The sequence below is a fragment of the Lissotriton vulgaris genome, chromosome 8, assembly GCF_964263255.1.
Source record: "Lissotriton vulgaris chromosome 8, aLisVul1.2, whole genome shotgun sequence".
NCBI classification, from domain to species: Eukaryota; Metazoa; Chordata; class Amphibia; order Caudata; family Salamandridae; genus Lissotriton; species Lissotriton vulgaris.
The window spans coordinates 1,387,981,752-1,387,997,098 of record NC_141696.1 but is presented as its reverse complement, the minus strand read 5'-3'; the positions used below and the strand labels follow the sequence as shown (position 1 = coordinate 1,387,997,098).

Genomic DNA, 15,347 nt, shown 5'->3' with positions numbered 1-15,347 from the left:
ACCGGGCCTGGTGAACAGTTCGATCCAGTCAACACGAAAAGCTGACAAAGAAACGTGCTCTCCAGGAAGACAAACAAGGCATCCTTAAAAACCTGCAGAGCAAGAATTAGGAATCCTCCACGATCATGCTTGGCCGACACCTGCACTGGATAGCCAGTGCCTTTTCATACTGAGGGGACATTTACCACTGTGGCTCATCATTGACAATGCCTGGGTATTGGGTCCCGCAAGAAGCAGATCATGGGACTCCAAGAGGACTATGCTCGAAATTGGACCTTGTCCACCTCCGCGTCACTCAAACAAATCACTTCATACTGACTAGAAAGCAGTCCTTCCCCTAAACCTGCTCACCTCGATTCGCAACCTAGGAAGGTGACATCTTTAGATGGATTAGTGTGTGTTTGTACATAACCCCGTTGGGCTCGGATTGCACTGTTGGGCCCTGTTGGCTCAGTGCTGTATGTTTTATTTTTTCTTTTCCTGTTTTGTTTCAGTCAATTGTCCCCTAGGGCAGTTGTATCCACTTACATCGTATGTGCTCGCATTAACACATAAGGGACTGTATGGCAAATTGTTGGTCAGTCACACTGATGAGACTGTCATATTCGGCCTTTGTCTCCCACTCATACACCTCATGGGAAATCAGGACCCTTTTACTAGGTTGTGCTGCTTATGTCCTGCTGCGTACTGGATCAGGTAGGTAGGCCCAATTGCTTAGCAACTATGACTAATCACACCAGCAATGGGAACTACACAATACACTAAACTACTCTCACTCAAGGTTTGGGGTCTGAACTTGCCTCAAGTGTAAGCAAGTCTGGCGATAACTCCTACAACAGGACACAGATATTATCTCCTCCAAAAGACGCACCTCCTGGGGGGAGATTGTCAGTGAATGTCACACCCAAAATACCTCCGTCGCTTTTGGGCCGAAGCCTCTATCAAAACCCTGGGAATAGATATTATATGCAAAGCAGGCTTTTGTTCCACAGTTTTACAGATCACCATACACAAGGAAGGGTGCTTCCTGAAAATAAATATCCTAAGGGTCATACGCCCTCTAACACTGCTTAACATTTACACCTTCAATCTAGCACAGGATCCCTACATATGAGGCATACTTAAGGAACAGCTTGCTGACGTTGTGGGAGACATCATTGAGGATGGAAACCTCAATCTTGTCTGGGGCCCAGAGTTAGACTGCTGAGCAGCATACTACTAGGCCATTGCCACAATGTCCGCTCAACTTAAACACAAGCTACCGAGATGGGGTTGGGGAACACTTGGCATTATAGACATCTTGATACACAGGACTATTCTTTCTATTCCCATGTTCACACCTCCTACTCAATCTCACATATTGTCTTCTTTACACACACACTACATCGTGGCATTGAAATTGTGGACTCATCTCAGATATTTCAATCTCGGACCATGCATGTGTGGAACGAGTATAGTCCGGTGGTGCGTCTTCTAGGCGAGCACCACAGCACTGGCCCTTCCCCCTCACAGGTACTTAGAGATGCTGTAGACATGGCTGAGATACAAAAGGCAATTGTAGAGTACATTAAGCTTAACGCACTCCCAGACACGCCTCCTCATATACTCTGGGAAGGGTTCAAAGCCGATATCAGAGGTGTAATCTCAACCATCACCACTGCAAGAGTAAGGGAATCCCGCTTAGTAGAGACAGACATCACATCAGAGAGTGAAGCCCTTGAACATATTCACCAGACCGTTCCCACCACACACAACAAAAGAAAGCTTGTGATCCGGCAGAAACAGCTATGAGCAGACAGGACTAATAATAATGCAGAACGTTCCCTCCTATCCTTGAAACGTAAATATTACAGGAAGGGGTGGGGGGAGGCTGGCTCACTACTTGCTTGTAAGTTCTGCCATCAACGTTCTAAGATGCACATCTCTAAAATACAGACCAGGGATACCACCTGGGCAACCACCGAAAGGGCCAAACGACAAGCTATTTACAACTATTACCAAAACGTTTACACATGGAAGGAGATCCCTTAGACCCTGATAGAAGCTTATTTAAACAACTGCAACTGGGTCCCCATCAACCTTTGTCACGATAAACACCTAGACGCACAAGTTACTACTTGTGTAACGATATATCTGTAAGAGACATTAGTTAGTGATAGATTCCTTACCTTAGAATATCCCCAGGCGTCAGACTGGATCCGGAAACTTTTGCATAGCAATACCCCTGCGCGCTGGTAGGCGTCGTCTGCGGCTCCGCGTCCGTCGTCGGCGTCGTGAGCGCCGGGATGACGTCGTCGGAGTACTTAGACGGCGCCCATGCGCGCTGACGTCAGTTCTGATAACACAGCTTTTCCGCGCCAGATACGCAGAGCCATGATAGAACTAACACTGGTGCCATGAAACTAGGGCCCTGAAAGGGGATGACCTTAACCCTAGATATCGGTTCGCAGAACGGGGAGGATGGGTGGGCGGTAAGGAATCTATCACTAACTAATGTCTCTTACAGATATATCGTTACACAAGTAGTAACTTGTGCATCTGAAAGAGACACGTTAGTGATAGATTCCTTACCTTAGAATAGATACCCCAGCAATACCAACCCCGGTGGTGGGTCTGCGAACCAATATCACACCAGAAAGTCCTGGAGGACGGAACGGCCAAAGAAGCCATCCCTCCGGACTTGACTGTCCAGGCAGTAGTGTCTCGCGAACGTGTGCAGCGAGGCCCACGTGGCTGCCTGACAGATGTCCTGCAGGGGGACACCGCGGCCCAGGGCAGTTGTCGTTGCCGTGGCCCGAGTGGAGTGAGCCCGCAATCCAGCCGGGGGCTCCTTCCTCGCCATGGAGTAGCATGCTTGGATACACAAGATGATCCACCTAGAGATGGTCCTCTTGTGCACAGCCTTTCCCTTCTTCGCGCCCACGTAACCAACTAAGAGTTGGTCATCCACCCGGAATTGGCGTGTGCGATCTAGGTAGTAGGAGAGCGCACGTTTTGGATCCAGACGGTGGAGCCTCTCCTCCTCTTTCGAGGGATGCGGAGGCGGAAAGAAGGTGGGCAAAGTGATGGACTGCCCGATGTGGAAGGCCGTGACAACCTTGGGCAGAAAGGAAGGTCGTGTACGTAACACCACCTTATCAGGATGAACAGACAGGAAAGGCGGAGAAGAAGAAAGAGCCTGGAGCTCACTCACCCTCCTGACAGAGGTGATGGCAACCAGGAAGGCCGTCTTTAGAGTAAGGAGACGAAGAGGGCAGTTATGAAGTGGCTCAAAGGGAGCACACATCAGATAGGTGAGAACCAGATTCAAGTCCCACTGGGGCATCACGAAGGGAACAGGAGGGAACATGTGTGTGATGCCCTTCAGAAATCTACTCACAATAGGGGACTTGAATAAGAAGGCTGATCTGGTAGCCTCAAGAAGGCTGATAGAGCAGAAAGGAACCCTTTAAGAGTGCCCAGAGCAGAGCCCTGCTGGGCAAGGGAAAGAAGAAAGAGCAGCACTTCCGAAAGGGGTGCAGAGAGAGGATCCACAGCCTTTGCTGTGCACCATGCCACAAATCTGTTCCACCGGCAGGCGTATACCGACTTTGTGGAGGGACGCCTGGCTGCCAGAATGATATCACAGACTTCGGGAGGCAAGTCAAATGGCCTCAACTGCCGCCGCTCAATCTCCAAGCTTGTAGGTGGAGACTGGACAGGTTCGGGTGCAGGACCGTCCCCTGCTGCTGCGACAGAAGGTCCTCCCGAAGAGGCAGACGAATCGGGGGATCGACTGACATGCTGAGTAGCTCGGGATACCAGTATCTTCGTGCCCAGTCCGGAGCCACAAGGACGACCTGGGCCCGGTCGCGCCTGATCTTCTTCAGCACTCTGGGCAGAAGTGGTATAGGCGGAAAGGCGTACAACAGACCGCAGCTCCACTCGCGACGAAAAGCGTCTCCGAGCGAGTGCCGCCTTGGAAACTCCAACGCGCAGAACTGCTGACATTGCGCGTTCTCTTCTGTGGCGAATAGATCTAACCAAGGCTCTCCCCACTGTCGAAAGAGACCTTGCGCCACGTCCGAGTTCAGACGCCATTCGTGATCCATCATGCACCGGCGGCTGAGTTCGTCCGCCCTGGCATTCAGAGAGCCTGCCAGGTGTTGAACCACCAGGGTCACGCCCTGATGTTCCAGCCACTGCCAGAGGTGCAGAGCCTCCTGGCAGAGGGTCCACGACCCCACACCGCCCTGTTTGTTGCAGTACCACATGGCGGTGGTGTTGTCGGTGAACACTTGCACTACGCTCCCCTTGACAGAGGGGAGGAATGCCTTCAGTGCAAGACGAATCGCCCGCAGCTCCAGAAGGTTGATGTGGAGCCGGGACTCCGCCGGAGACCAGAGGCCTCTGATCTCCGCCTCTCCCATGTGGCCTCCCCAGCCCTGGAGGGACGCGTCCGTCACAACTACGTGCTCCGGCTGGGGTAGGGAGAGGGGTCTGCCACTGACCCAGTCGCGGTCCGTGAGCCACCACTGCAGTTGCTTCGCAGTGCCCTCTGAGATCAGGACATGATCGGACAGGTTGCCCTGATGCTGGGCCCACTGAAACTTCAGGTCCCACTGCAGAGCCCGCATCCGCCACCTGGCGTGACACACCAGAAGGATGCAGGAGGCCATCAGCCCCAGAAGCCGCAGCGTCAACCTGACCGAGACCGGGGATAACGGCCTGAAGACAGGAATCAGAGCCTGAATATCCCGAACCCGCTGTTCGGGTCGAGAACCGCTCCGATGAAGAGGAGCTTTTGAGAGGGACACAGGTGTGACTTCGGCACATTGATGGAGAACCCCAGCAAGTGCAGGAGGTCGGCCGTAGTCTGGAGGTGGCTGACGACTGACTGGGGCGAGCCCGCCTTCAACAACCAGTCGTCGAGGTAGGGGAAGACTGATATCCCCTGCCTGCGCAGATGGGCTGCGACCACCGCCATCACCTTCGTGAACACCCGTGGGGCGCTGGCAAGGCCGAAGGGGAGCACGGTAAACTGAAAGTGCTCTTGGCCTACCATGAACCGTAGGTAACGCCGGTGGGCCGGCAGGACGGGGATGTGGAAATAGGCGTCCTGCAAGTCCAACGCTACCATCCAGTCTCCCGGGTCCAGGGCAGCCAGGACCTGAGCCAAAGTGAGCATCTTGAACTTCTCCGTCCGGAGGAAGCCGTTGACGTTCCGCAGATCCAAGATAGGGCGTAGGCCCCCTTTGCCCTTCTTGGGTACCAGAAAGTAGTGGGAGTAACAACCACGTCCTACTTCTGGCCCAGGAACGCGCTCGATGGCCCTCTTGGCCAAGAGGGCCGAAACCTCCTCTTGCAGAAGTTGCAAGTGATCCCCCGACACACGGTGGTATTGAGGTGGCATGGATGGAGGGGAAGACTCGAAGGGGAGGGAGAAACCCCTTCGGACAATTTGCAGCACCCACCTGTCCGAAGTGACTGTATGCCAGTGGGAGAGGTGATGGCGAACCCTGCCTCCCACAGGCGTCACATGGGCCTGAAAACTCGGACTAGGAAGGTTTCGAGGCGGGGGCTGCTGAGGGAGGTGTGGACTGGCCTCGCCGCTGGCCCCGACCACCGCCACGGCGGTTCCCACGGCCGCCACCGCGTTGCTGAACATTCTGCGGCGCGTGGCTGACGGTCCGTGGTGGGGCACCCCTTCCGTGGCCACGAAAGGAGCGAAAGGCACCCGATTGCTGGCGTGGGGCCGTAAGGCCCAAGGACTTGGCCGTGGCCCTGGAGTCCTTGAAACGTTCCAGCGCATGGTCTGCCTTGTCGCCGAAGAGGCGACGGCCATCAAACGGCATGTCCAGGAGGGTGGCCTGGACATCGGCCGAGAAGTTGGCGGACCTCAACCAGGCGTGGCGTCGAACCGCCACCGTCGTTGCCATCGCCCTGCCCAGTGAGTCCGTGGTATCCAGCCCACACCGGATAGAGAAGCGTGCCGCATCTCGGCCGTCCGCAAGGGTTTGGCTGAGTTTAGCCCTGACCTCCTCAGGGCATTGTGGCAGCACCTCCGCAACCGTGTCCCACAGAGTGTGGGTGTAGCGGCCCAAGAGACAGTTGGTGTTCACAGACCGTAGCCCTAGGCTCACAGACGAGAAGACCTTCTTCCCGAACTGCTCATATCTCTTGGATTCCCTGTCGGGCGGGGCCGACGGGAATGCGGTTTGGGAGTTAGAGGCCTGGATTACCAGGCTCTCGGGGGTGGGATGGGTGGACAAAAAGCATGGGTCGCCCGGTGCCGGGCGGTAGCGTCTGGCCACGTTCCTGTCCACAGGGGGGCCTGTGGCGGGCTTGGACCAAGTGCCCAGCAGAACGTCACACAAGGCCTCATTGAACGGCAGGAGGGGCTCCGTGGAGCCGGACTGCTGTTTGAGGACCTCAGTGAGGAGATTAGTCCTCACGGCCGCGACGGGGAGCTGAAGGTTTAAGGCCTTAGCTGCCTTCGTCAACACTACGCTGTAAGCAGAACCCGCCTCCGAAGCCACAGTCGGGGGCGACGTAAATCCAGTGTCTGGCGAGGTGTCAATACCACTGGCCTCCCCAAGCTCATATGTCCAGTCCTGATGCGACTGGCAATCACGTGCCAGAGGGTCCTCGGACCCCTCCCATTGCTCCTCGTCACCTGGCTCCTGGAGACCAGGATTAACAGCCAGGGCCTCCTCGTGGAGATAGAAGTCTCCCAAGGCCGACGGAATCGGCGCCCAGCGGCGCCCCTCCGACTCCTGAGTAGGACCGTAGGAAACATTGGGGTCGGCAACCACATCGGCTGCCGGGGACGACACCTGAAGGGACGGCGCCGGCGAGGTCGTAAGGTCGACCGGCGGGGTCCCGGATCCGGAGCCGGATCCAGCGAGGTCGCGCGGCGCCGGGACCGAAGTCGCCGGCGGCGCCGGGCCCGAAGCACCCGACGTCGTCGGGGCCGAAGCGCCCGACCCGGAAGGACCTCCAGACGGAGCCGATCGGCCCAAAGGCGCCACGGGAACCGACTGAGGAGGGAGGGCCCTCATGGCCATGAGGTACCTCTCGACCTCCTCCTGCGACGCGCCGTGCCCAGGGACCCGAAGGTGTGGGGCAGGCGGCGACGCTTGCGACTCCCGCGGAGCCGCGTGGGCGGTGTCGCCCGAGTCCCCGGCCGCATCGAGCGAGCGTCGGGGCGGGTCGGAGGACCGATGGTGTCGCTCCGACCTCTCATGCCTCTTACCTGAGGACTTGGAACCAGACGATCGGTGTCCACTTCCGGAACGTCGATGACTCCGACCTCGCGACCTGTCCCTCGACCTCCCGTGGGACCGGGACCGGGACCTGGAGTGGCGCGGGGCCGAGTGCCTCAGCTCGAGACGCTTGCGGGACCGCTCCCGCCTAGCCTTCGACGTCAGGGCCCGGCAGTCGACGCAGGTTCGATCGTCGTGGTCGAGGCCTAAGCACTTCAGGCACCGGCGATGGGGGTCCGTGACCGACATGAGTCGGCCGCACTTCGAACAAGGCTTGAACCCGGGCATCCCTGGCACCGATAGTCGAGACAGTCGACTAAAAGAGATCAAAAAGGATCAAAATTTTTCAGTCAAAAAGTGACTGGGGGTAGAGCTTCTTCCGGATCTGCGCTAGCTGGCGCGGAAAAAAGAAGAACTGACGTCAGCGCGCATGGGCGCCGTCTAAGTACTCCGACGACGTCATCCCGGCGCTCACGACGCCGACGACGGACGCGGAGCCGCAGACGACGCCTATCAGCGCGCAGGGGTATTGCTACGCAAAAGTTTCCGGATCCAGTCTGACGCCTGGGGATATTCTAATGTAAGGAATCTATCACTAACGTGTCTCTTTCAGATACCCCCATCACGCCCGCAGAGCTCCATCGGGTACTCAGGAAGCCAGATGGCCTTCCAAGCATCTTAAACAGAGACTTTCTCTTCAGCCCCTAAGACCACATGCTGACATTGTTTAATTCATTCAACCATGACACTGGCCTCACACCTACTATGGTCGCTGCTAAAATACTCTTATTCCCAAGCCGGGCAAGGATCATGCACTATGCTCCCCATAGCTCTCCTAAACTGATGCCAAAATCTTCACGAAGACACTATACGTTGGATAGCACCAACTTGTTGAAAAGTCCAATTGTCACAATATCCTAGCCTGCCTTCTTTCGCTAAACGCAGAGAAGGCCTTTGACAGGGTGAGCTGGACCTTTTTCTGCCCGGTCTTAGGCAAATTTGGACTTGGCCCACGAATAATTGCCAGACTCATGGCATCCTACGTAGCCCCAATTGCTTCTATCCATCTTGAAGGATAATACACGAGCGCTATGACATGCACCAGAGGTACCCGCCAGGGGTGTCTTATCACCCCTGCTCTTCGCTTTGATAGTCGAACGCATAGCCATCACTATCCAGCATACTGCTGCCACTGCACGTATCACTTTTAGCGGTCAGTCCCAAAATCTAAGTCTCTTCTGTTACTTACTCTCACACAATCATGTTACCTCCCTACCCGCAGTTGTCCACTGCCTCACCGCCTTCAAGTCATTATCCGGCTTTAAATTCAACATGACCAAATCTTATGCATTGAAGCTCACCTTATTCCGACGACCTCTTTCATCTGACAATCCCTAGCCCTCTTCCAATGAGCACTGCAATTAAAACGCTACCTAGGCCTCAATTTAACTTCCACACTGCATTCCTGCACGCAAGCCAACTGGACAGAATATAGGTGGTCCATCTGGGATGACCTCCATTGCAAGAAGCCACTGCATATTTTGTGGGCAGATCAAATTAATTTTATAAAAATTAACATCCTGCCCAGAAATCTCTACCTCTTCCAAACCCTGCCTACAGCTATCCCCCCAGACAACATACTTTGCTTACAGCAGGACATACACACTTTTACCTGGGGAGGTAAAATACCCAGTATGTCCAACTCTTTGTTAATGCTGCCTAGAGACAGGGGAGGACTGGCCACCCCTAACTTACACAAATACTATTGGGCGCCTCATCTTCGATTTATCTCAGAATGGGTCCTTCAAGAAAGCGACAAACACTGATTCCATATGTACGGTGCAGTGGCTTGTCGCCTTTTGTTGGACTTAGCCTGGTTCCCTAGGCACACTCACTTAGAAGCGTATATGTTGCTACTCCAACCTGAACATTCCTAGATATCTGGGAAAAACTGATGGTCAAGAGAGGACTGACTACCTTTCCAACGCCAACGCGCAGATTTCCTGAAACATGGACTTTACTCCAGCTCTTCAACCCCACTAGTGGCTTAACAAAACCTCACTGGGCTACCTTGCAAGGTAAGATGAGGAGGTCCCCATTACCTAACTGCCTTGCTGCTTCTGAGTTTTTATTTGCATGGAGCTGGCCAGCCCAAGGGGGCCTCTTTTAGTTGAACGGTGTGTGTATGGGGGAAGGGGGGGCGGCAGCCCGCAAGGGATGTTGGGGGGGGGGCAAGGGGGGGTGGGGGGAAACAAGCCCGCAGGGGCCTGTGGGGGGCTCCGTTGCGCCCCTTAACCCAACACGTTCAGCTGGCAGTCCAGTGAATGTAGAACTATGACCTTCATAGGTACCAATATTAAGCCCTTTGACCAAAGCAAACTAGACTTTAAGGTTCCTGAAGCAACCCAGCTGCAATACTGTCAACTGTGCCACTGGGCGTTTCATCCAGTCAAGGCTTATGAAGCCACACAGACCTACGCGCCCTTTGCGAAACTAGTCCTGCCCTTTGAGAAACTAGTCAGTTCCTACGATGGGTCCAAAGGGCTCATATCTAAACCTTACCAAGTCCCCCAGCACTCCGCACCTCACGGCACCCACCCATACCAAACGTAATGGCAGTCTAGCCCCTCTGAAGGCATCTTGCAAAAACAATGGGAAACACTCATACAACATATCTAAGACATACTAAAGTAAACCCCAATGAGAGACTGCTTATTAACACCTTAGCTACTTCGAACGTTCAGCACCCAGTGCTGAACGTTCGAATAACGAGCGCTGGCCCGTCGGCCAACGGTCGTGCGCAGCACTGGGGAGGTAGCGCTCGTGACGACCGTTGGCCGACGGCAGCGCTTATAAGGCGTTAAATCATGGCACAATGGTACCAGACTCTGACTCGCATGCATGCCATCTTCCTCACGCCCTCCGTCCTCTGCTGGAGGTGTGGAGTAGAGCCAGGAAACTTCTGTCTCATCTGGTGGTCTTGCTCTCTAATCACACACTCTAAGGAGATCCTTGGGCATATAAAAGGCACTATAGGATTCCCAATCTCCGTCTTCTACGCTATGGACATTTTAGGTAAACAACCTCTGGACTCGAGGCTATGACACATGCAGACTGGCAGAATATTAATCATGTTAGGCACTGTGAAACAGCTCATAGCCCACACCTGGAAGAAACTCACGGCCCCTCCTATTGCCCTTTGGTTTACACGTCTCTAGCATGTTATGGCAATGGACCAATTATATACCACGGATAAAAAATTCCCACGTATCTGGCAGCTATTACTTGACTATCTTCGAACTGAGCCTACTTGCTTCACTCCAGCCAAGCTCAAAGCCCTGCAACTCTGACTACAGAACTCGCCCGCCGACGTGACTGTGGCATTACGCTGGAAACTCACCCTCCACCTCCCCAGAAAGGTCTGAAGCAGTATTATGGACCTGAGAGTCCCTGTATATGATAACTGCTGAAATTTTTGTTTAACTGTTAGTTATTTTGTGACATATATGCCTGCCATTTGATCACATCTGTTAGGTACTCAACACCTGCTGAAGCTATTACCATATCGTTAAATCCCTGCCATATTGATTTCTAATGTGCCATGCTATATGTAAGCATTGTGGACTTGAACCTGAAACCATGTCTTCTTTTTATTTTATGAAAAACCTTTCATAAATAAATTTCAAGCAACAAAAAAAAAGTCTAGTCATTTTTCCGTCCGGAGTGGATGGCACTGTGGTAATCCTATGCTTTAAGACTTTGCTTTAACCCCTTCCAGGCTCATGACGAGCTGGGCTCGTCATGAAGTAGCCTCCTACCAGGCTGATGACGAGCCCAGCTCGTCATACACAATGGACTTTTGAAAATTACAGCACAGGAGCAAAATATCGCTAGCAGCGATGGTGTTAAAAATGTTAAAACCGTTGTCACTTTGTAGCTCAGCGTGGATGGCACTGAGCTAATCCTTCATTTAAATATAAATATTTATGCACACATGCAAACTAAGTCAGATTTAAATTTTCAAGAACATTTTTAACATTTGTGACTGTCAATTTCATTTGTAGCCCTATTGTACACCCTTTAAAATTCACTTCTAGAGAAGTCACTGATAAGAACTTCATAGTGAGTAATTTTTTAGGAGCTTTTTTATTAAAATACACCCTTTCTCCTACTATTATGCCCATAGAGGCAAGGTGTCTTCGGACAGCTTTAAAAGATCTTCAAATTTATAATGCAACCCAATACTGGATGCTATTCAGCCGATGAAAAAGCATGGAAATACACCTTTTACGCCAGGTATATACCAACTTATTGCAAACGATCGTATATATGCTTTCCTTATCGATGCTCCTTTTGCTTTCCTTACATTTATCCTAAGTTAAGAGCCATATATCAGTATTTGGTCAATTATTACTTTAAACATAAAATTTGGGACTAATGTCTGTTGCAAAAATAATGTCAAATGCAACTACATTTAATGGCAAAAACCAGTGGAAAGAAATGAAGTTGCCTAATTTGTTTTGTTGCCTTATTTACAAAAAGGGAAGAAATATGTTTTATGACACACTCACTTTTTCTTGTATGTTTTTTCGTAAGTTGGCTGATCCAATAAATCATCGTCTTCTGGCTCCTCTGGAACATCGCAATCTCTGTTTAAAAAAATAAAGCAAACAGCTCATTGTGAAAATCATTCAGAGTGATTTGAAAACATTCAGACTGCACTGTGATCATCTGAATGCCATTTTACCTGAACTCTGGGTCGGGATTCATATGGCAATACCACTTTTCTGGCAGCTTGTCCATTCCATCTGGAAGCTTTCTCCATCGTAGGCAGGAATCACACTGAACCCACTGTTGGTCTGGCCTTTTCCTGTAACAGAAAGTAATGAAATGTTTCCGTTATTATTTTCTCTCAAACTTGGATTGGCTGAATTCAAAGCGTTCTCACAATAGCTATAACAAACTACATTACTATATGATAATCTACTCGGTATACGAAAGGATTGGTCAGAATGTAACTACTGAACTGGATATGACAAACATCTAAGAGTATTTATTAATCTGGCTGGGCCTCCTGTCCATGCCCTCTTTAAGAACTTTTGGACAAAATATATACTCGAGTGCCTTTTGTATATCACGCCTGACTCCAAAATGGCGCCCACACTATGTCAGGAGGGGCCAAAACAAATCCCAAGGGTGTCCCCCCGTTTCCAGCTACAGCGGCAAGGCCGCAAAATCGAGCTGGATCCGCAACTACTGTTCTGACCTTGAGGGACAACCCGATTAGCACTCTGATCAAGCAAAATTTACACCAGTGGCGCCCCACTTGACCTGCAAAATGGCGGCTGTCTCTCCCGCTGGCGGTTATTTCTTGACAGCACATGCCCCCTTTGAAGACTGGCGGTCCTTGACTCTATTCTCATACTGAGCCACTGCTTAGCTTACACCCCCCTGCCCTCTGGGTTATAGAGATTTTTGGAGACCGTTGGAATTCGATCTTCAAGAACTCATCCCCCTTTTGCCTGACCTCAAGATGGCCACCTCAGTGGAACCCTCCTCTGTGCTCAATCTCGCCTGGACTATAATAATTGGTCATCATCCTGATCCCGTTCAGCCATCACCCAAGCCTGCTCGTGCCCTCACACCAGGACATTTACTCTGGGAACCCTTCCTCAACTGCTGAGACCTAGCTATTTTGACTGATGCCCGGTGGAGCTACGCCGACAGCTATAAGAGAGACGGGCTGTGGATTCCCTAGTCAGCAGTCTTCTACCCAGCCGGTCTTTGGGCAGACTCTCCTTCGTCTCTCCTGCCCTTATCTCCCTCCTCCCACCTCATACTACCCCCCTACCCCTTTCCACTCTACTTTTCTACTTAACAGTTCTTGACCTTTACCCTCACCCACTTGGTCTGAGTTCCCATTCTGTTTCACATCTGGACATTCTTCTGTGAGTGAATAGTTGAGGCACGTTTTGCTTTCTGATAGCAAATTTGAATAAGTTTTACAATCCACCTTGCAATTCCAGATTTTGATATAGGATTGCCTTTATGTGGTGGAGAGAAGGATATAAAAAGTTGTTTTGTTTTACGAAAAGGTTTGGTTCTGTCGATATAATACAGGAGTGCTCTTTTGACATCTAGGGTGTGAAGAGCTCGTTCTGCAACGGTTTGTGGTTGCGAGAAAAATATTGTTAACTCTACCGACTGTGTGAGATGAAAAGGAGAAATTACTTTTGGTAGAAACTTTGGGTTTGTCCTAAGAACCACTTTGTTATGATGCATTTGTAAAAATGGTTCTTGAATGGTGAGTGCTTGAAGCTCACTAACTCTTTGAAGAGAAGTAATGGCTACAAGGAAAGCAACCTTCCATGTAAGGAATTGTAATTCACATTTGTGCATAGGTTCGAACGGAGGACCCATGAGTCTTGTGAGGACGATATTTAAGTTCCAATCAGGTGAGGGTGGTACTCTGGGTGGAATAAATATTTTGAGTCCTTCCATGAAGGCTTTGATGGCAGGTAATGTTGTCTATTTTGCAAGTAAGCTGCTATAGCAGCAAGGTATGACCTAATAGACGTGTATGCTAGGTTAGACCTTTGTTGATGTAGTAGGTAACATATGATGTGTTGGATTGACACATCTAAGGGATTGATGTTGCTATTGTTACAATATATAACAAATCTTTTCCACTTGGCCGCATAGCAAGCACTAGTGGTTGGGCGTCTAGCTGCTTTGATAATATTCATGCAATTAAGAGGAAGGTTATGGTAACCAAACTAAGATTTCAGGAGCCAGATCGCTAGGTTGAGTTGTGCTGGATCTGGATGTCTGATCTCTCCATGGCTCTGGGTTACGAGGTGTGGAGAGAGGTGTAGTTTTTGGTGGGGGACTACTGAGGGTTCCAGTAATGTGGTGTACCACAGTTGTCAGGCCCATGTTGGAGCAACTAGGATGAACGTCAGTGAGTGTAGCTGTAGCTTGCGCACCACTAGTGGAATGAGTGAGAGGCACAAGTTACTACTTGTGTAACGATATATCTATAAGAGACATTAGTTAGTGATAGATTCCTTACCTTAGAATATCCCCAGGCGTCAGACTGGATCCGGAAACTTTTGCGTAGCAATACCCCTGCGCGCCGGTAGGCGTCGTCTGCGGCTCCGCGTCCGTCGTCGGCGTCGTGAGCGCCGGGATGACGTCGTCGGAGTACTTAGACGGCGCCCATGCGCGCTGACGTCAGTTCTGACAACACAGCTTTTCCGCGCCAGATACGCAGAGCCATGATAGAACTAACACTGGTGCCATGAAACTAGGGCCCTGAAAGGGGATGACCTTAACCCTAGATATCGGTTCGCAGAACGGGGAGGATGGGTGGGCGGTAAGGAATCTATCACTAACTAATGTCTCTTACAGATATATCGTTACACAAGTAGTAACTTGTGCATCTGAAAGAGACACGTTAGTGATAGATTCCTTACCTTAGAATAGATACCCCAGCAATACCAACCCCGGTGGTGGGTCTGCGAACCAATATCACACCAGAAAGTCCTGGAGGACGGAACGGCCAAAGAAGCCATCCCTCCGGACTTGACTGTCCAGGCAGTAGTGTCTTGCGAACGTGTGCAGCGAGGCCCACGTAGCTGCCTGGCAAATGTCCTGCAGGGGGACACCGCGGCCCAGGGCAGTTGTCGTTGCCGTGGCCCGAGTGGAGTGAGCCCGCAATCCAGCTGGGGGCTCCTTCCTCGCCATGGAGTAACATGCTTGGATACACAAGATGATCCACCTCGAGATGGTCCTCTTGTGCACAGCCTTTCCCTTCTTCGCGCCCACGTAACCAACGAAGAGTTGGTCATCCACCCGGAATTGGCGTGTGCGATCTAGGTAGTAGGAGAGCACACGTTTTGGATCCAGACGGTGGAGCCTCTCCTCCTCTTTCGAGGGATGCGGAGGCGGAAAGAAGGTGGGCAAAGTGATGGACTGCCCGATGTGGAAGGCCGTGACAACCTTGGGCAGAAAGGAAGGTCGTGTACGTAACACCACCTTATCAGGATGAACAGACAGGAAAGGTGGAGAAGAAGAAAGAGCCTGGAGCTCACTCACCCTCCT

At 51.6% G+C, this 15,347-nt stretch overlaps 1 protein-coding gene across 1 annotated transcript in view; it reads right to left on the bottom strand.

Moving 5' to 3' along the window:
• Window positions 1-15,347, bottom strand: part of MORC3 (MORC family CW-type zinc finger 3) — a 793,723-nt gene that overhangs the window by 315,915 nt on the left and 462,461 nt on the right. The window contains exons 11-12 of the mRNA XM_086935396.1: window positions 11,992-12,114; window positions 11,816-11,893 (exon numbers count right to left, since the gene is read on the bottom strand). Coding sequence (XP_086791522.1) covers window positions 11,816-11,893; window positions 11,992-12,114 — 201 coding nt within the window. The remainder of the gene's footprint in view (window positions 1-11,815; window positions 11,894-11,991; window positions 12,115-15,347) is intronic.